This window comes from Lucilia cuprina, chromosome 6 (genome assembly GCF_022045245.1).
Source record: "Lucilia cuprina isolate Lc7/37 chromosome 6, ASM2204524v1, whole genome shotgun sequence".
NCBI lineage: Eukaryota > Metazoa > Arthropoda > Insecta > Diptera > Calliphoridae > Lucilia > Lucilia cuprina.
In genome coordinates, this window is record NC_060954.1 from 52,665,554 (window position 1) to 52,688,096 (window position 22,543).

A 22,543-nucleotide genomic window follows, 5' to 3' on the forward strand; every position below is an offset into this window, starting at 1 on the left:
GACTATAGACTAGACTATAGACTAGACTATAGACTAGACTATAGACTAGACTATAGACTAGACTATAGACTTGACTATAGACTGGACTATAGACTAGACTATAGACTAAACTATAGACTATGCTATAGACCATAGACTATACTATAGACTAGACTATAGACTATGCTATAGACCAAGACTATACTATAGACTATACTGTAGACTAGACTATTGACTAGACTATAGACTAGACTATAGACTAGACTATAGACTAGACTATAGACTAGACTATAAACTAGACTATAGACTTGATTATAGACGGAACTATAGACTAGACTATAGACTGGACTATAGACTAGACTACAGACTAAACTATGGACTAAATTTTAGACTAGACCATAGACTATACTATAGACTGGACTATAGACTAGACTATATACTAGACTATAGACTAGACTTTAGACTAAACTATAGACTAGACTATAGACTAGAATATAGACCGGACTAGATTATACACTAGACTGAAAACAAGACTAGACTTAAAAGCTTTAATGGTGGACATAAGAAATTAATTCACCTTATAACCCTGTTTAAAAGTGCGACAGGTATAATCGAAATTATGCTCAAAACCAATCATAAAGGCAAACAAACCATTGCGGGCCGATGACAGTACCGTTCTCTGGGGATAAGCATTAAAACCCTGATCCACATAACCATCATCTAAAGACCAATTACCCGAAATGTTATTAAATCTAGGCAATTCTTCATCAAAGTAATTGTTATAGTCAATAAGAGTTTTATCCGAATAACTTATAAAGCTAAAGAATATGAAAAAATAAGAAAAATCAAGAAATAATTTAAGCATACATTTGAATTTGAATTGCAACTTACCCAGGATCTCTGTATATATCTTCAGCTTGCAAACCATTAAATTGATAACATACACCTTCATCGGTCATAACATATTTAAATAATTTATCACAAAAATAAAAGCGACCATTCCATTTACAAAATGGCAGCGTAGTATTTGGGGCCAAGGCCATTTCTACCAACGCCTGAGCCACATCCACATGCATACCTTTAGGTATATGAGAAGCAAAGCGATCGATAACATCACTTTCACAGATTTGTAAAGTCGCAGCAAAATGTTGTAATCTAAATGTTTGAGAGAAAGTGTTTAAATTTAAATTATACAATTATCCTTTAACAAAACTTACTCTTCATCGGTTAAATTAAATAAATTTTCAAATTTATTATTTTGCTCGATTTCAGACCAAATTTGTTGCGACACATTGGTAAAATCAAAAGTGGTAGTATCCATTTTAATTTCCGGGCAAATTGTTATGGTGGGAAATGGTATTTTATTAATTGGCACTAGTGTCTCATCAAAACCCAAAATTACTGGAGAATCCAACCATTTCAAATAGGTATCCCACATTAAGGAGATGGCAAAATAGAATGATATTAACATCAATACAATCCAATAAAGCCTTGAAAGAAGAAGTGGTCATTATAAAATTTACACTTAATACAAAAGAGAACTAAAACAAACTTTTCATAAAATGGCCGATGAACTTCAAAGATATAACGTAAACCATGAACCGAAGTACTCTTGGAGTATTCAGCCAATAGACCCTTACAGGCCGACCATCTGCTGCCATATTTTATACGAGATCTTATGATTAAATCACTGGGCACATCACTTAAAGCTTGAGAAGTTAAACTTAAACTACGCTCCGTTTGACTGGGCAGCGAAAGAAAATCCGGTTCTGGCTGTGGAAAATGTACCGTTTTGCCATCTTTATTCGGAAACATAATGTTATTCTTTAAAAAAAATATATAAAAGCGTTTCGTTTGAGTTTATGTATAACCGTTTAATGTTTAGCAACTTCTAAAGATTTTTCGCTATTTGGTGTGTCCTTTTATAGTTATTTATCATTTAAAGGCTTGTAAGAAAATAATGTAATTACAAACATACCCCAATGGATGTTGTCTACAGATGTCAACCTTTTGGGATTACTTAATATTTAAATAAATATTTTCACCTACTTTAACATAAGTATCACATTAATGTCGCTACTTTAAGTTGAATACTGATTCGTTTTGTCGTTGAGTTTGTTGCAAAAAGGATAACAATTTACATTTCAAATAAGTACGCAATGGACTCGCAAAGGTATGTTTAGTTTTGGAATTGTATGTTTTTGGTTTATTGGCTAGTCTGTTGACCAATTTAAAAGTTTTAACTTATTATTGCATCAGTCTGCTGACAAGTTTATTTACTAGTCTCTTAATAAGTCTACTATGCACGACGTTATTAGTCTTTATCCAACAAATCCCAGAGTTTATTATCTAGTCTATAGACGAGTCTATGGATTACCGTATAAACAAGTCTATTAACTTATATATGAACTAGCCTGTTGTCTAGTCTATGGATTAGTATATGAACTAATCTATTGACTTCTATATGAACTAGTCTGTTGTCTAGCCTATGCATTAGTTTGTTGATTATTCTATGAACCTGTTAACTAGTATATTGATTATTCTGTTAACTCGACTCTTAACTAGTATATTTACTTATACATTGACTAGTACACTTTTAAAACTCTCTGCTGATTAGTGTTTTAAATTAAAATAATCTTCTAGTAAAACGACAATACCAATTTGGTATTTTATAGCGCCCATGTACTTATCTGTTTAGTACATGTGTAAATTATCATTTAACTTTTACACCTACATAAAATGAATTGTGGAATATATTTTATTATTTAATTAATAAAACATTTGACAAAGAAACACTAATTAAAACAACCCTTTTGGGATACACATAAACAAATGTATATCAAAATACTAGGCCTAACACTTATAGAGAAATATACCTAAAAATAAAACTATTTTACAATTACAAGAAAAGTAAATTTAGTACATTTACTTAAAGTAATCATTTTATTAAAAGTTTTAAATAGACTAGACATTTGCCTGTAGACAATATACTTGTCCATAGGGTAGACTATAATCTTGATCATACTATAGAGTAGATAGACTATAAATTAGGCTATAGACTAGACTATAGACTAGACTATAGACTAGACTATAGACTACACTATAGACTGCAGTATAGACTACACTATAGACTGTAGACTAGACTTTAGACTAGACTATAGACTAGACTATAGACTAGACTATAGACTAGACTATAGACTAGACTATAGACTAGACTATAGACTAGACTATAGACTAGACTATAGACTAGACTATAGACTCTACTATAGACTAGACTATAGACTAGACCATAGACTAGACTATAAACTAGACTAGACTATAGACTAGACTATAGGCTAGACTATAGACTAGACTGTATTCTAGACTATAGGCTAGACTATAGGCTAGACTATAGTAGACTAGACTAGACTATAGGCTAGACTATAGACTAAACTATATTCTAGACTATAGGCTAGACTATAGACTAGACAATAGACTAGAATATAGGCTTGACTATAGACTAGACTATATACTAGACTATAGACTAGACTATAGACTGGACAATAGACTAGACTATAGACTAGACAATAGACTAGACTATAGGCTAGACTATATTCTAAACTATAGACTCAACTAAAAACTCGACTAAAGACTAGACTACGTTATACACTATAGGCTAGACTAACCAATAAACTAGATTATTAACTAAACTGGATTAAATCCGGTGTTTCGAGCAAAATTTAATTCTGCTTCTACTACTGATAACTAATTCTTAGAAAAGTTCTATATTTGAAAATTCCGAATAAACAATTGGATTTGTATTTTTTTTATAAAAAAATATTTTTTTATTAAAAATGCCGCAACAAAATTTCAAATTTAAACATGCAAGTAAAATAGCTAACAAAATCATTTATCAACTGGACAAGTTAATTTCTAATTCATCAATTTTCTTTTGAATCAATAAACGCTTACGATAATTATGAAATAAACGTACAGAAAAGAAATAAATAAATTCAATTATAGTTAATATCGAACCGCCCATAAATAATCCAAAAATAGCACCACAATCGGCAATTAATTGGTTGTGATCGTATATTGCCGTACGTTTAATGGCGGTAAATTGTGATTCCTTATAGTGTACGATTAGACGTGATAGAGAAATACTAAAAACTAAAACGTTAGTAAAATACTACATATTTTAGTTAATATTCTTTTCAAACTTACTCTTCATTATGATCAAATAGACGATACGCCTTTAGTGTTGCATTTGCATCTAAATTTCCCTGTGTAATTTCGAAATTATATTCCAGAGAATTACAGGCCGGTATACAATCACATATTATTTGCACTTTGTGATCTTTAGTTTTGCGAGCAGTTTGATTTGCTATTAATAGTTCGAGATCATGGGCAGCATTTGTATAACAGGTCAGTTTAGTGATATCACAAATTGGTATATCTAAGGGTCCTTAAAATAGATTTTAATATTGAGTTCTATGAAATATGTTTGTTTGACTTACTGGGCATCCAAAATCGGGCACAACCACATTTTGTTATAGTATAGTTAGTTGAACATTCAGTTTGACAATTATTTTGTGTGTAGAATTTAAAGTAACGCAAATTTCGCTCTTTATTGAAATAGCATTGTCTCCTAAATGAAATAGTTTAAATTTAAGTTTTTGGACTATATATATTATATATAGTTTTCTTACTTTTCGACTGGATAATCCATTAAATTATCTTGAGACTTTATGAATTGTGGTACAACTGTGATCATTACATCTTTCGATTTTGGTACCAAAATATAATTGCCTCTGGTTAAAGCTATGCTATCGGGAGAGTTTAGAAAGACCTATTTATGTATGTATTACAATATTAGAAATGTTTTATATGTATATATTTCATACATTCATTACCTTATATCCTTGTTTAAAAGTTCCACATAAATAATCGATATGTTTACCAAATGTTGCTAATTCTAGACGAAAGCCATTGCGAACAGATGGCAAAATGGATCTTAAAGGATATGCATTATAACCTTGACCCTGGTAACCGCCATCTAAAGACCAACTTCCGCTAACATTAACATCGTTTTCTAATTCATCTTTATAGTTGATATATCTAAAAATAATTAAAACAAGTAAAAAATTATAGTCGAACAACGACGACCATATAATACCCTGCGCCTGTTAGAAAAATAAAATATGATTTAGTTTTCATAATAAAACATTTAAGTTGAATTGTACCTTGCCTCAGATATACTTAAGCCATTTATTGTTGAATATATCCGTGGACATTTAAGTCAAATTTTAAAGTTGGCATTTTATAGGGGCTAGGGTCAAATGAGGCCCTATAATTATAGAGTTTCTGATGGTCATCAAGTCTAGTATATAACTTGGTTTTGCAACTTTTTGTTGAGATACGAGTATGTTAAACATAATTATGAACTTAAAAGCCCTTCGGCCTGTTCAGTTGTATGGGGGCTAGATAAAATAATCGACTGATTAACCATTTTCAATAGGCTTCGTCTACGGTACTATAGAAGATCATGTGTCAAATTTCATTGAATTATCTCCAAAATTACGACCTGTAGTTTGATTACAAGGTTTACAAGCCGTATTCGGGGATTCAATAGGGTTCTACAAATCGACTTTTGAATAATCGAACAATCGACTTTCGAAGAATCGAACAATCGCCTTTTTGTCGAAAAAAGTCGAAGTCGACTATTTTGTTCCAAAAAAGTCGATAACTCGACTATCGTCTATGAAAGAAGTCGACTTTGTAAATAAAAGTCGAAAAAAAGTTGAATATAGTCGAAAAAAGTCGAATATAGTCGAAAAGGGCGATAAGTCGAAAAACGTCGAAAGAAGTCGGAAAAAGTAGAAAGAAGTCGGAAAAAGGCGAAAATAGTCGGAAAAAGTCGAAAGAAGTCGGAAAAAGGCGAAAATAGTCGAAAGAAGTCGGAAAAAGTTGAAAAATTGGAAAAAGTCGAAAAATCGGAAAAAGTCGTTAAAAGTCGAAATTATTGTTTGGTGGGAAATACGTCGTTTTGTTAGTAGAGTTATTTATAGAATATTTATAAAAAAATTAAAAAGTCGACACAGACTGGGGTTGAACTCAGTACTTTCCATCCAAAATGTCTTTCCTTTTGAAGAAATATGAAAAAAAATCATAGAAACCACAAAAAATACCTTTTTGTCCTTGATCCAGCTCGCCAAACATTGACTCCAAGACAAAAATTTTGAGAAAAAAGTCAAAAACTCTAAAATAGTCAAAAAAAAAACTTGAAAAGTCCAAAATAGTTAAAAATCGAAAAAAAAATCGGAAAAATTCGAAAAAAAATTGGAAAAAGTCAAAAAAAAGTCGGAAAATACTAAAAGTCGACTTTTAATTAAATGAAAAAAGCCGAAAGTCTAAAATAGTCGGAAAAAATCGAAAAGTCCAAAATAGTTGAAAATAGAAAAAAAGTCGAAAAAAATCAAAAATAGTCGAAAAGTCGGAAAATACTAAAAGTCGAAAAGTCGACTTTTAATAGAAAAAGCCGAAAAATCGACTTTTAAATGCAAAAAGTCAAAAAGTCGACTTTTCGTTTCAACTATAGAACCCCAGGGTTCAGTTGTATGGGGGCTATGTGAAATAATGGACCTGTGAAATACGACCTGTACTTTGATTACAAGGTTTATATGGACGGACAGACGGACGGACATAGTTAAATCGACTTAGAAAACGATTCTGATCCGATTGGTATTCTTTAAGAAGGGTATAGGAGCAATATTATTGTGCGTTACAAACAACAGCACAAATCCAATATAATTAAAGTGGTGTAGGGCACAACTCCCCACTAAAGTGGTGAAGGGTATAAAAATATCAAATTAACTATTATCTCAAATGGACCTATAAAGCTTAACAGGTCCAATGATATTTTAAGTATATTCATTAAAAACTCACTCTGTTTTCTTATACAGATCTTGATGTCTCAAACCGTTAAATTGAAAACATACACCATCTTCTGTAATCATCTTCTTTAGAATCCCACAAGAATAATCCAGAACAGTTTTCCATTCACAGGCTGTTATTGTGGTATTTGTATCGTGAACTATATCTAATAGATTTTGTGCCACATTCATATTTATATTGCTTGTCATATAGGGTGCAAATCTAGAGATAATTTCTTGATCACATATTTGCAAAGTCGAAAGAAAACGTTGTTCTCTACAAAAATATAAAAACAAAATTTCATAATTATATTTTTTTTTCAAGAATAAGTTCCCCACTTACTGTTTCTCACTGATATTTAGTCTATTTTGAAAATCTCCATATTCCATAATTTCAGACCATATTAAACTAGATACCTCAGGAAACTGAGAATTTGTCATATCTCTTTTATTTTCCGGACATATGGTTATGGTGGGAAATGGTATTGTACTAATATCCACAAGTGTCTCATCAAATCCTAATATAACCGGAGTATTCGACCATTTGTCATAGCTTTCCCACATATAATATATAGCCAAATATAAAGACACTAACAGTGCAATAATCCAGTATAATCTGCAATTATTACATAACAAGTTGTTAAAAACTTAAACAAATCGTATATATATATTATTAATTTAACTTTTCATAAAATGGCCGATGTATTTCAAAAATATAATTTAATCCATGTACTGATGTCTTTTTGGAATATTCTTTTAATACCGCTTTAAAAGCAGATTTTCCATTGCCATAAATAAAATTTGTTTTAATTATAACACAACTGGGAACATCACTTAAAGCTAGAGAATTAAGACTTAGATTTATATCATATTCTGATATATTAAATGAATCTGAATCTAAATTAATTGATTTTTTATCAATTTCACTTTTCATATTGTTTTCTTTTTTTCAATATATTTTTCTTTAGAAACTATAGCGTACAGTTGCCAATATATGACTGTGAAAATTTAAGAATTTTCGGAAAACTTTTACATTTGTCATTCATATCCATATTGTGGTACATCATACTAATTATATGGCTATTACTCTCGAAGGACTATAAAATATACCACTTAATGCATACATTTTTTTTAATATAGACCATCTCTGCACCTTCATAGCCGGTGAGTGTTTTAAAAGTTTAAACAAAGAAATTTTACCATATAAAGGGTTTTTCAATAAGAACTTTTTTTCGAAGCTTAATAAACACATGAAATCATTTGAATACTTATTTATGTAAAAATGTAAAATTGGCCACAGTTTACCTAAGAAATCATTTTATGAAAATTTTTTATAAAAGTAAAGTTATGTTTTCCGAGTTATAAAATAATTATTTTCTATAAAATTATCTAAAAATCCAAATAGAGTTCCTTTAAATTCTCCAGTTAAAGAATATCTTTTTGAAAAACTCTGTAGTATATTTTTTTAAGATACACAAATTAGGTCAATGTAAAATGATGTTTCATACTTAGTTTTTAACTTTTGGTTCTTTTAAGTAATTTGATTTGAAGTTAAAATGACAACCAACATTTGAAGTTAAAATGACAACCAACAGTCTAGTCTATAGTCTAGTCTATAGTCTAGTCTATAGTCTAGTCTATAGTCTAGTCTATAGTCTAGTCTATAGTCTAGTCTATAGTCTAGTCTATAGTCTAGTCTATAGTCTAGTCTATAGTCTAGTCTATAGTCTAGTCTATAGTCTAGTCTATAGTCTAGTCTATAGTCTAGTCTAAAGTATAGTCTTTAGCATAGTCTATAATCTAGTCTATAGGATAGTCTAGTCTATATTAAAGTTTACAGTTTAGTCTATATTCTTGGTATATTCCATAGCCTAGTCTATAGACATGCATAGTTTAGTTTATAGTCTTTTTTAGTATATAGTTTAGCCTATAATCTAATCTATGGTCCAGGTCGTCTATTGTCTGGTCTATAGTGTAGTCTATAATCTAGATATTAGTCTATTCTATAGTCTTATCTATATTCTAGTCTACAGTCTATTATATGACCCATTTTGCAGTTTAGTTTTTTTATATTTATAGTCTAGTCTTTAGTCTACTTTATAGTCTAGTTTTTAGTCTAGTCTGTAGTCTAGTCTGTAGTCTAGTCTATAGTCTAATCTATAGTCTAGTTTATAGTCTAGTCTATAGTCTAGTATATAGTCTAGTCTATAGTCTATTCTATAGTCTAGTCAATAGTCTAGTCTAGTCAATAGTCTGGTCTAGCCTAAAGTCTAGTCTATAGTATAGTCTATAGTCTAGTCAATAATCTAGTCTATAGTCTAGTCTCTAATCTAGTCTATAGTCTAGTCTATAGTCTAGCTTATAGTCTAGCCTATAGTATAGTCTATAGTCTAGTCTATAGTCTAGTCTATAGTCTAGTCTATAGTCTAGTCTATAGTCTAGTCTATAGTCTAGTCTATAGTCTAGTCTATAGTCTAGTCTATAGTCTAGCCTATAGTCTAGTCTATAGTCTAGTCCATAGTCTGGTCTATAGTCTAGTCCATAGTCTAGTCTATTGTCTTGTCTATAGTTTAGTCAATAGTCTAGTTTATAGCTTGATATTTAGCCTGGTTTATGGTCTAGTTTATACTCTAGTCTATAGTTTAGTCTATGGTCTTGTCTATAGTTTAATCTAGATTCCATTCTATAGTTTAGTCTAGTCTATAATATAGTGTGTATTCCAAGATTTAATCTGTTATATAGTCTAGACAATATCATCTTTTGATGGTGGGTTTAAAACATAACCGTTCAATTTATCAATGACCATTTCAATTTATTTTAAGGTATTCCTAAATTCACCCGAAAGTGTACCCTTAACAACGGGAAACTATATTTTAGTGCCACACGATGAAGAAGTATTGGTATCAATTATACCACAATATGTTATATCTACAGATAATTTACATGGATTTGGTCCGGAAAAGTAAGTTAATTTTATTCAAATTTTCTAAACTAAGATTAACATTGCGACTTCTCTGCCAAAGACGCCAGTGTTATTTTAATGATGAACGTTATTTGCGCTACTTTAAATCGTATTCCCAAAGTAATTGTCAAACTGAATGTTTGGCAAATTATACAATAAATAAATGCGGTTGTGCTAAATTTTGGATGCCCAGTAAGTTTGCTTCTTTTTTTTTAAATCAATTTTATATATAATTTATGGGCAGAAATTTACACTTTGTCTTATATTGCAGAACCCTTAGATACTCCGGTCTGTAGTCTGGCTCAAGTTGATTGTTATAGTCATGCGGCTGATGAAATGAATATCATAATTGCAAATCAAACTAAACAGAAACTTATCAATTCGAATGTGAAAATAATGTGTGATTGTATGCCCTCATGCAATTCGTTGGATTATAATTTTGAAATATCACGAGCCCATTATGATTTTGAGAAAACAGTTATTGCCCAAAGAGATTCATATGAACATGATGAGTATGTTTAATGTCGCAGAAATCATTTTCTAATATATTTATATATATGTTTTAATCTTATTTTTTTTAGTGGTCGTGCTTCACGTTTTTCAGTTTATTTTAAAGAACCCCAATTCACAGCTATTAAACGTACTGTGATGTTTGGTGTTACCACTTTAATAGCAAATTGTGGTGGCATTTTTGGTCTTTTTATGGGCATATCAAGTTTAAGTATTATCGAATTTATTTATTTCTTTTCGGTACGTTTATTTAATAATTTAAGAAAAAGACATTTTATCAAAAAGAAATTAATGGAAACCGATTTGGAGGAACTTTAAGAAATAAACTTAATGTTATGACTATATTTAAAAAAAAGTGTTATGTTATTTATGTTTAACCCTCCGTCATGCGCATGTATCTGGCCAGATATTTTACGAATTTAACTGTGATTTTAATATATTTCTAATTTGGTTATGGGGTTTGAGTCTCCAGGTACCCTTTACAAATATTGTTAGATATGGTAATATTGTTACTAAAATGGCATATTTTTCATATATGTATGTACTGAAATACATAGTGTATCTCGCCAGATACATGCGCTACGTACGTGACTATCGGAACATGTGCATGACGGAGGGTTAAATATTGGTAAAGTATTCAGTAGATTGTACTCATTCGCTTAACCCATAAATGTTCGTTTAAAATGCTATAAGTCTTGCTTGAAGTCCACATTAGTTTTATAGAAAAGTTAATAATCTAGTCTTGATTGCAGCGGAGTTTGGTATAGTTTATATTCTAGAGTTTAGACTAAATCTTAATCTATAGTTTAGTCTTGCCCATAGTTTAAACTAATTAAAAACCATTTGTTTTTGTTTTTTTAGTAACTTGTTTTATCAATATAATTATTTACAAGGATGGCATATTTTGTTTATTTTTTTTTTTTTTGCAAACAATTTTCCAAGTCCTTAAACAATTTAAAGGTTAATCATTATTTGTAGGTACTTAATACAGTTTTAAATGTTTCTTTATATGAATATTTATATATGTATAAGTTAAGCAAATTCGTTAAGATTTTAAACAATATTTTTATTCTTATTTATAATAATATATATAAATTTTCTTTATTTAAAATAGTTATTGTTAGAAAATGATTATTGTAACTTGATGAATTTTAAATAACACTTATTAAAAATTTTCTAAATATATATATATGTATGTATATATAAATATGTAAATACATTAGAAATGTATTTATAACGTTAGTATTTTAGATTATAATCGGTTTTTTGTTGAGAAGAAAAATATCTGTAATTAATATATAACAAAAACTTTAATGGATTATTGAGATAATTGTAATTATAACATTTTTTTCATTCAACAACTAATCTATTTCGATAGAGTTTGACTGTGGCCGATATTTCGTTCCCGAATTGAAAAAAAAATCGGTCGTTAAGTTCACAATCTTTGGCCGATTGGCCGGGACTCTTTTTTAAACCGAAGCGAAGATTTGTTTCTATTTCAATTCAAAATATGTTATAAATAAGGAAAATTTCTCAATGTCTTGTTATTTTTTATAGGAATGGTGTATTGACAGCATTTAAGCTAGTCCAAGGGCTTGTCAATAAACTAGTTTACAGATCAATAGTCTTATCAATAAATTTTAACTAATTTTAGTCATTTGACTATAATAAGTACTAATTCACAGACTTGTCAAGAGTAGTTCACCGACTAGTCTATAGAATAGTCAATATACTAGTTCATAGACGAACAGTCAAACGACTATTTCATATACTTGTCAATAGAATGGACCTTTTCAATAAACTAATTGAAAGATTAGTTCCTAAAAGTTCATTATATTGTCCATTATACTGTCCACAGACTAGTCAATGAAGTAGTCCACCAACTAGTCCATAGAATAGTACACAAACTAGTCAATAGACTAGAACAAAAACTAATCTATAGACTAGAACACAGACTAGAATATAGTTAGAGATTTAGAATAGGGACCATACTACACTAGTCAACATACTAGTTAATACACTAATAGTCAAAGAACTAGTTCATATACTTGATCAGTCTTTTGTACTAGTCATTAAACTAATGCAAAACTTAGTTTATTAGCTGTCTAGTCCATAGACCATAATACTGACTAGACAATATACTAGTTCATAGACCAGTCAAAAAACTAGACAGGTTAATCAATAGACTAGCCAACAGATCATTAATCTAATCAACAGACTAGTTCTCAGATAAACAAGAAATTAATCAATAAACTAGTTCATAGTGTTATTCATAAATTAGTCCACAGACTTGTCAAATGTCTAGTCTACAGACTAGACAATAAACTAGTTCAATAGTCAATAGTTTAGTTTATAAACCAGTCAATAGAAAGTCCACAAGTCAATAAACTTACCTATAAACTAGGCAATAGAATTAATAGACTTGTTCACAGATCAGACTAGACTATAATTAGGGATTTAGAATAATCCACAAATAGCTCATAGACCATTCAATGGACTTGTCCACAGACTAGTCAATGAAGAAGTCCACCAACTAGTCCATAGAATAGTCCACAAACTAGTCAATAGACTAAGTCACAAACTAATCAATAGAATAGTACTCAGATCTGACTAGACTATAGCTGGATATATAGTTTAATACATAGACTAGACTAGTCAATAGACTAATAGTCAATGGTCTAGTCATGTACTTGCCAATAGAATATTCCTTTGGACAAGTCGATAAGCTAATTCAAAAATTAGTTCGTCAACTGTGTAATATATTAGTCTATAGACCATAATAAGACTAGACTAGTCCATAAACTGGTCAATAGACAGGTTAATCAATAGACTAGCCCACAGAGCAATAATCTAATCAATAGACTAGTTTAAAGATAAACAAGAGATTCATAAATAAACTAGTTTACAGTCTCATTAATAAATTAGTCCACCAACTAGTCAAATGAATAGTCTACAGACTAGACAATAAACTAGTCCAATAGTCAATAGTTTAGTTTATAAACCAGTCCACAAACTATTCAATAGACTAGTCCACAATCTGATCAATAGACTATTGCTCACATCAGATTAGACTGTAACTGGAAATTTAGAATAGCCCACAAACTAGTTCAAAGATAAACAATAGACTCATCAATAAACTAGTTCACAGACTCGTCAATAAAGTAGTTTACAGACCAGTCAAATAACTAGTTTGCTGACTAGTCAATAAACTAGTCCAATAGTCAATCGTTTAGTTCATATACCAGTCAATAGAAAAGTCCACAAACTAGTAAATAAACTAGTTAATAGAATGGTCCACAAACTAATCAATAGACTAGTGATCATATAAGACTTGACTATAGCAGAAGATTTGAAATAGTTCACAAGCTAGTCCACAAACTAGTTCAAAGATAAACAAGAGACTCATCAAAAAACTAGTTCACAGACTCGTCAATAAATTAATTTAAAGACCAGTCAAATTACTAGTTTACTGCCTAGTCAATAAACTAGTCCAATAGTCAATAGTTTAGTTCATATACCAGTCAATAGAAATGTCTACAAACTAGTAAATAAAGATTGTGATTAATCCACAGACTAGGCAATATGCTCGTCCATAGATTAGTCCACAAATTATTCAACACAATAGTTCACAGTTCAATATTATGACAACAGACTAGACTATAGTTAAGTCTATATAATAGTCCTCAGACTGTTCAATATATTAGTCCATAGTCTGTTTAATAGACTAGACCAAAAAGACTAACAATTCATCATAGGTTTATTATACAAATTTCGCAAAGACGCTAAAAGTATTTTAATAATTTAATTTTTTTTGCAATATTTTCTCGAACATTTCATATTAAACAAAAAAAATCTAATTTTCATAATAATTTCTAAAGAAACTTTCTTCATTTTATTGTAAAATTAAATAATTATAGTTTTATTATTTATTTATTTATAATATACATATATTTTTCTTTGCAAATTATTATACACAAAATACTGTTAACAAATTGTTTAAACAAAACAGGAAATTTTAAAAGAATTTTTTTATTTTTCTTCTTTTTTTTAAAACTTAAATACAAAGGAATAAAGAAAGAAAAAACAATTATGGAAACACAAATTATAGCTTAATTTATATTTTTGTAATAAAACAAGATAAAAAGGAAACGATAATAAAATCTTAAGAAAGAAAGAAAAACAAAAATAACAATATAAGAGTTAGAATTATGAAACTGGATGAACAGTTGTTGTTGTTGGTGAAGATGTTTAATAGAAGAAAAGCCGCCGCCACAGCTTTATATTAATTCAAACTTAGCTGTTGTTATAAACTGCTATTAAATTTGTTTCTTTGTTATAATTCTTAATTAAAATGTTGTTGTTGTTTTGAAGTTGAAGGGTTTTTTGTTTTTTACAATACATATACATTTTGGTTAGTTGGTTGATAGTTTAGTTTCATTCTTACTCTTTCATTTTTTTTTTTTAAATTTTACAAATACATCTATTATATATTACTCGTTTTTTTGTTGTTGTTAAAAATTAAGCTAAACAATTACTTAAGAAGTTTTATTTTTGTATTTATTGTGGTTTACGTTCTTTAGTTGGGGAATATTAAACGTTTTGTTTTTTGACTTTTTCTTAATTAGAATGTCTTCTAGCAGAGGTTTTTTTTGTTCTTAACATTAACATAACATTTCATTTAGTTTATTATTTTTTTTACTTTTTTACATTTTAGCTGTTTCAATCATATCAATGTTAAGTTTATAGAATACATAGGGATAGTATTCAGATTGGCCAAAACCTAAACCGGGTATGTCAACAGTCTGTAAGAGAAAAAGACAATAAAAATTTATTATTGCAACGTTTTTGTTTATATTGATAACTTACATCAGCAGCATTGCCAGCTTGACCAGCAGCTGAAGCACCATCCAAGTGTCCATACAATTGATTTAAGCAATCACGTAAACGTTTCATGCTCTTCTTGTTGGGTTCAATAAGAATGGCTTGGAAATTAACTGGTAAACCGTATCTAAAAGAAATAAAAGGAGAAAATATTTTTAGAATAAACTTAAAGGGCTTAAAGGTAATAGTCTAGTCTATAGCCTAGTTTATAGTCTAGTCTATAGTCTAGTCTATAGTCTAGTCTATAGTCTAGTCTATAGTCTAGTCTATAGTCTAGTCTATAGTCTAGTCTATAGTCTAGTCTATAGTCTAGTCTATAGTCTAGTCTATAGTCTAGTCTATAGTCTAGTCTACAGTTTAGTCTAACGTCTAGTCTATAGTCTAGTCCATAGTCAAGGCTATAGTCTAGTCTATTCTAAAATCTAACGTCTAGACTATAGTCTAGTCCATAGCCAAGGCTATAGTCTAGTCTATTCTATAGTCTAGTCTATAATATAGTTTATAGTCTAGGCTATAGTCTAGTATATAGTTGAGCCTATAGTCTAAACTAGACTATAGTCTATAGACCAGTTTATAGCCTTGTCTATTGTTTAGTCTATGGTCAATCCTTTAGTCTTGTTTATGATCTAGTCTATAGTTTAGTCCATAGTCTTGTCTACAGCCTAGCCTATAGTCAAGTAGGTAGTCTAGTCTGTAATGCAGTCTAAAGTCTAGTGTTTAGCCTATTGTAGTCAAGTCTATACTATTAACTTATTTGTTTGTTTATTACTTACCTCAATACAGATTCAACAAATACACGCAAAGCCTTAACGTGTATTAAAGCACAGAAAGCTTCACTGAAGTTAACCTTCAACCATCTAACCAAAGGACCCTTTACGAAATTAATAAAGAACATACGAAAAATATAATTACAATTTATCTTATTTAAAATTAACAAGTTGAACTTACAAATTGCTTCTTCTTATCGGTAATCAATTTAGTTCTTTCATTTTGACCAGCAGCCAATTCTTCTTCATTGTAAACGAAATCACGTACAATGAATTTCTTTTCGCGGGCATGTAATTTAAACTCTTCTACAACCTTCTTAAACAAGGTCACATTGTAGAGACAGTAATCATTGTCTTGGGTAATCAAAGTCGATGAACGAGGCACAATCATATCGGTGATTTTTTCATAATTAGCCATCCATTCGTTGGCCAACATTCTGGAATAGAGAAAAAGTAATTTCATTTGAAAAATTAATAAAAAAAATATTATTTAAATATACAATTAATATCACTTACTTGGGTACAATCACCAATAGAGTGGTTAAATATTCAGAATCCAAAATGAAATGTTCCTTTTTAACCAAATCGGCCAAATTACGGGTCAACAAACTGCCACTAATTTGATGGAAACAAAAATAGTTTTTTTTTAATAATTTCTTATTTATTTGCAATAGTTTCAACTTACGTTTGTTTCTTTTCCAAATTTTGCAAACTACCCTTAAGGTTATTGTAGGCATTAGATTTTGTTTTCAAATCAGCATCAATTTGGCCGATTTGTTTGGAAATAATATCGGCAATGTTGCGCAAAGATTGCTTAATTGGATACTTGGCCATGTCCCATTGGAAGCGTGTAATATACACAGATAAATCGGCTATATAATGTTAAAAATTTCGATTAGATGTTTATTTTAAATAAATATTTGTTTTATAAAACTAATGCATAATTAGTTAAAGGTACAATTAAACAATTTAGTTTTATTTAAGCTAAGTGTAAGTACTAGAGTACTTTAAGAAAATTATTTAAATCTTATTTGAGTTTTTTTTATTTAAATTATATTTAATATACTAATTTAAAGTAAATTTAAATAGTTAATATTATACTTTTTGTTTTGAATTTTGAAAACGTTTTATTTGTAGACAGGATTACACATTACACAATATATACATTTACAAAACAAACATACACACACTGACGCTAATAAATTGCTTTATAATTTTTTTTATTAAATTTAAATAAAATAAAACAATTGTGTTATTTTTTTTTATAAATAAATAAAAATTATGCAAAAGTAATAAAATTTGTTAAAGATTTAAATTTCTTTATTACTATTTTCATAATATAATAAAAATTATTGTTCAATAACAATAACAACAAAGTTTAAGGTTAACTTTGTAAAATTTTCTTTTGACGTATACTTATTAATTTGTATTGCTAATACTCATACGTTTAGGTGGAGATCATCTAAATATTTCGTTTATTATTAACAAATATAAATTTATAAATTGCTTTTGATTTTAGTTTCTGTTGAGTTGTTCAGTTCTAGTTTAGTCCTAGTTCACTTCTTGTTCAGTTCTAGTTCAGTTCTTATTCAGTTCCAGTTCAGTTTCGCTCAGCTAAGTAAGAGTTCAGTTTAAATTTAATTCTAGTTCATTACTAGTTTAGATCTACTTTAGTTCTAGTTCAGTTCTAGTTCAGTTCTAGTTCAGTTCTAGTTCAGTTCTAGTTCGGTTCTAGTTCAGTTCTAGTTCAGTTCTAGTTCAGCTCCAGTTCAGTTCTAGTTCAGTTCTAGTTCAGTTCTAGTTCAGTTCTTGTTCAGTTCTTGTTCAGTTCTTGTTCAGTTCTTGTTCAGTTCTAGTTCAGTTCTAGTTCAGTTCTAGTTCAGTTCTAGTTCAGTTCTAGTTCAGTTCTAGTTCAGTTCTAGTCCAGTTATAGTTCAGTTCTAGTTCAGTTCTAGTTTAGATCTAGTTCAGTTCTAGTTAAGTTCTAATTCATGTTTAGTTCAGTTCCAGTTCTAGTTTAGTTCAGTTCTAGTACTATTCTAATTCTGTTTTAGTTCTGTTCTCTAGTTAATTTAGTAGTTTCTGGTTTAATCATATTTAAATGCCTTATTAAGTCTTTTGAAAATTCTATGGATTAGTCTGTAAACCAGTAATTGCGTCGGTTTTAAAAACTATTAAGAACTCTGTATTATTATTTACCCAAAAATCAAGCGAAAACATTATAAGATACATATATAGCAAATAAAACCTAAAAAACAGCATTTAAAATTACAAACAAGCAGCAACTACGACCAAACAAGAAAATAATATAAAAATAAAACTTAAATAAAGAAATACAGTTAAATCTGAAAACGAATAAGAAAAAAGTGGAGCCATTAAATAGATTTTTGTAGTTTGAAAAAAGTTTTACACTGCAAATAAAACAAAACGAAAGATTACACTGCAAATAAATTGAAGAGAAAAAAATAAGATTTTTTAAAGAAAATAATATTAACTTACACAATTTGTTTAACAATATATGAAATACTTAAAGCAAAAGTGTAGTTTTTTTTTTATTTATTAAAAGGAAAAAGTTGAAAAAAAGATGGTGGTATAAAGTTGAACTTGGAAACTGTTAACAGTTTTTTTATACACATTTTGAATACATAGTTGTATTTATAATTAAAGTATATATACACACACACAAATAAGTAGGCATATATGTATATGGAAATGTATATGTGAAATTAAAAGAACCGGCTAACCTGGACTTAAGGGCAATGTTGGCGGTTCGCCCATATCGTTGTCCGGACTGGAGCGACCATGACTACTACTGCCACAACAACTACTCACTGGTGACGATCTATGAGTTGATGTGAAATTAAATCCAATATTTAAATTTAATTGACTCGATGATGTGTGTCGGCTATTTAGTTTTTTTATTTTTTATTTATTTTTTTTGTATTTGTTTGTTAACAATGAGTTGTATTATTTTTTTTTAAAGGGATTAAAGAGAACCAAAACGTAAAAGCATATAAAACAAAAACAAATAAAGAAAGAGAAAAACAAACAGAGATATTCAAATTGTGAGGAGGTTTTGCATTGTTGTGGTTTGTAAGAAATAAAGTGAATATGGTGAATATTGTCGAATGGAATGGAGTGTGCGAAGAAGTTGAAAGATGTTAGGAATGAGAGTTAAACTATTAAGGTGATAAAATTAAACTGTTTAACAAAATTATTGATACAGCTTTTTCCAGATTTGGACAAGTTTGTATTTTCTTGCCTCCATTTGAAATATATAATGAGGTTTTTGGTATCGTATATGTAAGAAATCGGCTAACCTAGTTTTCATTTTTGAATTTTCGGTGATGAAGCGAGAAGTGTATAAACCATATTTTGTAGATGTTTAAAAAACTGTATTGCAAATTTGTATGTCTTCGTCAATTTATTCAGAAATTGAGATCAATTTTAGAAAAATGTATTCGCTTACTCTATTTTTCACTTTTTTAGAAATTTGCTCAATTTCCAGATCTATGTATTTATCTATGATTTATGTATTTATTGATCTATCTATCTATCTATCTATCTATCTATCTATCTATCTATCTATCTATCTATCTATCTATCTATCTATCTATCTATCTATCTATCTATCTATCTATCTATCTATCTATCTATCTATCTATCTATCTATCTATCTATCTATCTATCTATCTATCTATCTATCTATCTATCTATCTATCTATCTATCCATCTATCTATCTACCAATCTATCTATGTACAATTTTTATGTTTGTACGCACATCCTAACATGGAGAATTATACGGACCTGCTATATTATATACAAAACTTATTACAACTCACAATCTCCTCCCCTTTTTAATATTCGAAAAAAATCTTAATTTACCAAACAAAATCCTTACCATGAAACTATGAGGGTGTAGTAGCATGTAATTATTTAATTGTTGATATATGTCGTGTGATAATAAACATGCATGCACTACTTCATATCTCAGAAATACTAGTTTTGTTGGGGGCGCCAATCCATATGAAACAATTATATTTGTTTATTAGTCACTTATATATTTAGTTTAATATAGATCGATTATTTTTTTTTCTGTTTTGTTTATAATTGTTTTAACTACAGTATGGATAGGATTTTAATGTCCTTCAATAATTATAATTCTATATAGACAAAATAAATGAGCGTGACCCTTATAAAAATTCCCTTAAGGGAATAAATTTACTAATTTTTTTTTTTGGTATATCGAGAGATATAAAGTTTATTATTAACAAATTATTATTAGTTTTTATGACCGCAAAGGTTATAAGTTTATAAATTGTAGGGTGTACAAGATGTTTAAAGGTAAAGTCCCCATAGAGAAGGACGTCAGTATGAAAAGCATTTTTAACTTTTTATTTAGCGTTTGATAAAATTTTAAATACAGACTGAACTTTGACCTCCAATTGAGAAAAAAAAAAACAAATTTTATATTGCCTTTTAATGTTCTGATTTAAGCTTGATAAGAGTATTGCTATAAAATTGAGAAAATCAAAAAAAAAAAGACCTTTGACCTGCACAGATAAAAGGCCACAATCATGTCATTGTTTTGAAGTATACATGTGCCTTTGAAACAAAAGTTGAGTGCAAGTTTATAAGAGATTTACTTAGTGATATGAATACAATTTCATCATTGTAATAAACAAATACAAAAGAATGTTAAAATATATTAATTGTATTATAGAAAGTTCAGATGTAATATGAAACGACTGATTTGTGATGTTGATGACATGTTTTTTGAAAGATTTTGTTTTTGTTAAATTTGTCTTTGTTGTCTTTGTTTTTTTTTTGTATATACCTGCTCTTTTTTGTTGAATTTCTTTTGTGTTTTTGAAACCACCATTCAAATGTATCACTAACATCTGATAAACTATCACTACTTTTCAATGGTTTATGTTGATTATTATCATCATAATAATGATGTGGTTGCTGTTGGAGATGTTGTTGATGATGGTGGTGGTGATGTTGTTGATTTGTTGTGGTATTATGTTGATGTGACCGCTGAGGTAAATTGTGATGGGGCGACGAGGATGACTCGTTAACATCATTGTTCGATGCAGAACGACTGTTGCAAAATAGACCAACAAAACCACGAGAAGAACTAGAAAAGGAATGTTGTTGTTGTTGCTGCTGATGCTGAGTAGCCGATGGTGGCGAAGTTAATAGGGAATTGTTTTTAAAACCACACAGACTGGTGGTTGTTGTAGAGGTGGAATTATTATTTATACTACAAGTATTATTATTATGTGTTGTAGTTAATAATTTACTAATAGACTGACGACGCGCTGCTAAACTATTATTAGCACTAGCCGATGTGGGAGCCGATGTGGGAGCCGATGTGGAACATAAATATGAACTATTAGCCGTAGCTGGTCCGGTGGCACAGACATTGGCCGACGAAATAGCAGACGATATAAAACACGATGTTGATGACGAACAAGCGGCGGCCGCATTATTTAATAGCGATGAAAAATGATTTTGTTGATGCAAAAATTGGGAAGGACGCTGATGATGATTGTACGACGATGAAGAAGTGTGTAATCTAAGGTTTGCAATCGATGAGGAAAAGGAAAAATGTTGCTGTTCAACATCGACTGCAGCATTACAGGCCGATGCCGCAGACAGCGAGGGAGTAGGCGAACAGGCGGCATTCAATGTGTTAAGTGTAGGACTAGTTGTGGCATTAGCCGTTTGTGTGGCACATTCACAATCACAGTTACATACAGGCGACATAGATGATGTTAGCAAATCATAATCACGTTCCGATTCTTCATTGGAGGAAAAATTTAAACAACTACCCGAAGGGCATGCCGAACAAGAGGTCGTTGTGGTATCACGACTATTTGAAAGATTTGATGATTTTCCCGTCAATTCGGAGTGTGTACTAATAGTAGTAGTAGTGTTATTATGTGTGTTGATGGTACATTCATCAGGCGGACCAGGACCTTTAGGGATTTGTTTTTTTGTTTTTTTTTTTTTATTGGTTTAAACATGTTTCATTACAATCACGCATTTATTACATTTATAGTTTATAGAAGTAATATTTAAAAATATGTGGTTGTATTATAAAAAAATTCTTAATTAAATATTAATTAGTATAATCTAGAGTTGTATGTTAATAATGTCGTAGGGCTAAAGCGTGTATTAATCTGGTATTGAAATATTTCATGTTCCAAGCAAAAAATATGCTGAACTTCCCACGAAATTACATGTTGAAGACCTGTTTCATTAAAGATGTATTTATTTTTTATATTTTTCCTAGAACTAGTTCTTAGGTTGACACTTTCGAATAAAGAACATCCATTAAAAATTTGCTTAAGAATCATCCTATATAGAACGAATATCGACTAATAACTAGTCTACTAGAGCTGAACTAGAACTGAAATAGAACTGAACTAGAACTGAACTAGAACTGAACTAGAACTGAACTAGAACAGAACTAGAACAGAACTAGAACTGAACTAGAACTGAACTAGAACTGAACTAGAACTGA

At 29.6% G+C, this 22,543-nt stretch overlaps 4 protein-coding genes across 4 annotated transcripts in view; 1 reads left to right on the top strand and 3 right to left on the bottom strand.

The window, feature by feature from the left end:
* Positions 1 to 10,680, top strand: part of LOC111686112 (pickpocket protein 28-like) — a 20,113-nt gene extending 9,433 nt beyond the window's left edge. The window contains exons 9-12 of the mRNA XM_046954168.1: positions 9,713 to 9,852; positions 9,914 to 10,044; positions 10,124 to 10,364; positions 10,434 to 10,680. Coding sequence (XP_046810124.1) covers positions 9,713 to 9,852; positions 9,914 to 10,044; positions 10,124 to 10,364; positions 10,434 to 10,680 — 759 coding nt within the window. The remainder of the gene's footprint in view (positions 1 to 9,712; positions 9,853 to 9,913; positions 10,045 to 10,123; positions 10,365 to 10,433) is intronic.
* Positions 3,820 to 7,878, bottom strand: LOC124420780 (pickpocket protein 28-like). Its single transcript, XM_046954897.1, has 8 exons — positions 7,574 to 7,878; positions 7,234 to 7,506; positions 6,904 to 7,167; positions 4,872 to 5,076; positions 4,668 to 4,807; positions 4,476 to 4,606; positions 4,183 to 4,423; positions 3,820 to 4,121 (listed from the first exon to the last, which is right to left on the bottom strand). The coding sequence occupies exons 1-8, from the start codon at positions 7,822 to 7,824 to the stop codon at positions 3,872 to 3,874; spliced, it is 1,755 nt and encodes a 584-aa protein (XP_046810853.1). The 5' UTR covers positions 7,825 to 7,878; the 3' UTR covers positions 3,820 to 3,871.
* Positions 10,681 to 14,279: 3,599 nt separating the features above from the next.
* LOC111686108 (V-type proton ATPase subunit C-like) lies at positions 14,280 to 16,907 on the bottom strand. Its single transcript, XM_023448411.2, has 6 exons — positions 16,696 to 16,907; positions 16,527 to 16,625; positions 16,192 to 16,447; positions 16,017 to 16,114; positions 15,229 to 15,370; positions 14,280 to 15,164 (listed from the first exon to the last, which is right to left on the bottom strand). Exons 1-6 carry the CDS (start codon positions 16,842 to 16,844, stop codon positions 15,066 to 15,068), a joined length of 843 nt encoding a protein of 280 aa, XP_023304179.1. The 5' UTR covers positions 16,845 to 16,907; the 3' UTR covers positions 14,280 to 15,065.
* Positions 16,908 to 18,146: 1,239 nt separating this feature from the next.
* On the bottom strand, positions 18,147 to 22,368 carry LOC124420865 (V-type proton ATPase subunit C-like). Its single transcript, XM_046955228.1, has 2 exons — positions 20,849 to 22,368; positions 18,147 to 18,852 (listed from the first exon to the last, which is right to left on the bottom strand). Exons 1-2 carry the CDS (start codon positions 21,781 to 21,783, stop codon positions 18,750 to 18,752), a joined length of 1,038 nt encoding a protein of 345 aa, XP_046811184.1. The 5' UTR covers positions 21,784 to 22,368; the 3' UTR covers positions 18,147 to 18,749.
* Between the last annotated feature and the right edge of the window lie 175 nt (positions 22,369 to 22,543).

Bases quoted from the DNA above. Each gene is read 5' to 3' on its own strand.
- LOC124420780 (XM_046954897.1), bottom strand. From the start codon at position 7,824: ATGAAAAGTGAAATTGATAAAAAATCAATTAATTTAGATTCAGATTCA. The intron at 7,168-7,233 runs GTAAGTGGGGAA...ATATTTTTGTAG, and splicing joins CTAAATATCAGTGAGAAACA to AGAACAACGTTTTCTTTCGA. The intron at 4,424-4,475 runs GTAAGTCAAACA...ATCTATTTTAAG, and splicing joins TGCCCGATTTTGGATGCCCA to GACCCTTAGATATACCAATT.
- LOC111686108 (XM_023448411.2), bottom strand. From the start codon at position 16,844: ATGGCCAAGTATCCAATTAAGCAATCTTTGCGCAACATTGCCGATATT. The intron at 16,626-16,695 runs GTAAGTTGAAAC...CCATCAAATTAG, and splicing joins AATTTGGAAAAGAAACAAAC to TGGCAGTTTGTTGACCCGTA. The intron at 15,165-15,228 runs GTAAGTTATCAA...TTTCTCTTACAG, and splicing joins AAGCTGGCAATGCTGCTGAT to ACTGTTGACATACCCGGTTT.
- LOC124420865 (XM_046955228.1), bottom strand. From the start codon at position 21,783: ATGTCGCCTGTATGTAACTGTGATTGTGAATGTGCCACACAAACGGCT. The intron at 18,853-20,848 runs GTATATACAAAA...ATCAACTCATAG, and splicing joins AATTCAACAAAAAAGAGCAG to ATCGTCACCAGTGAGTAGTT.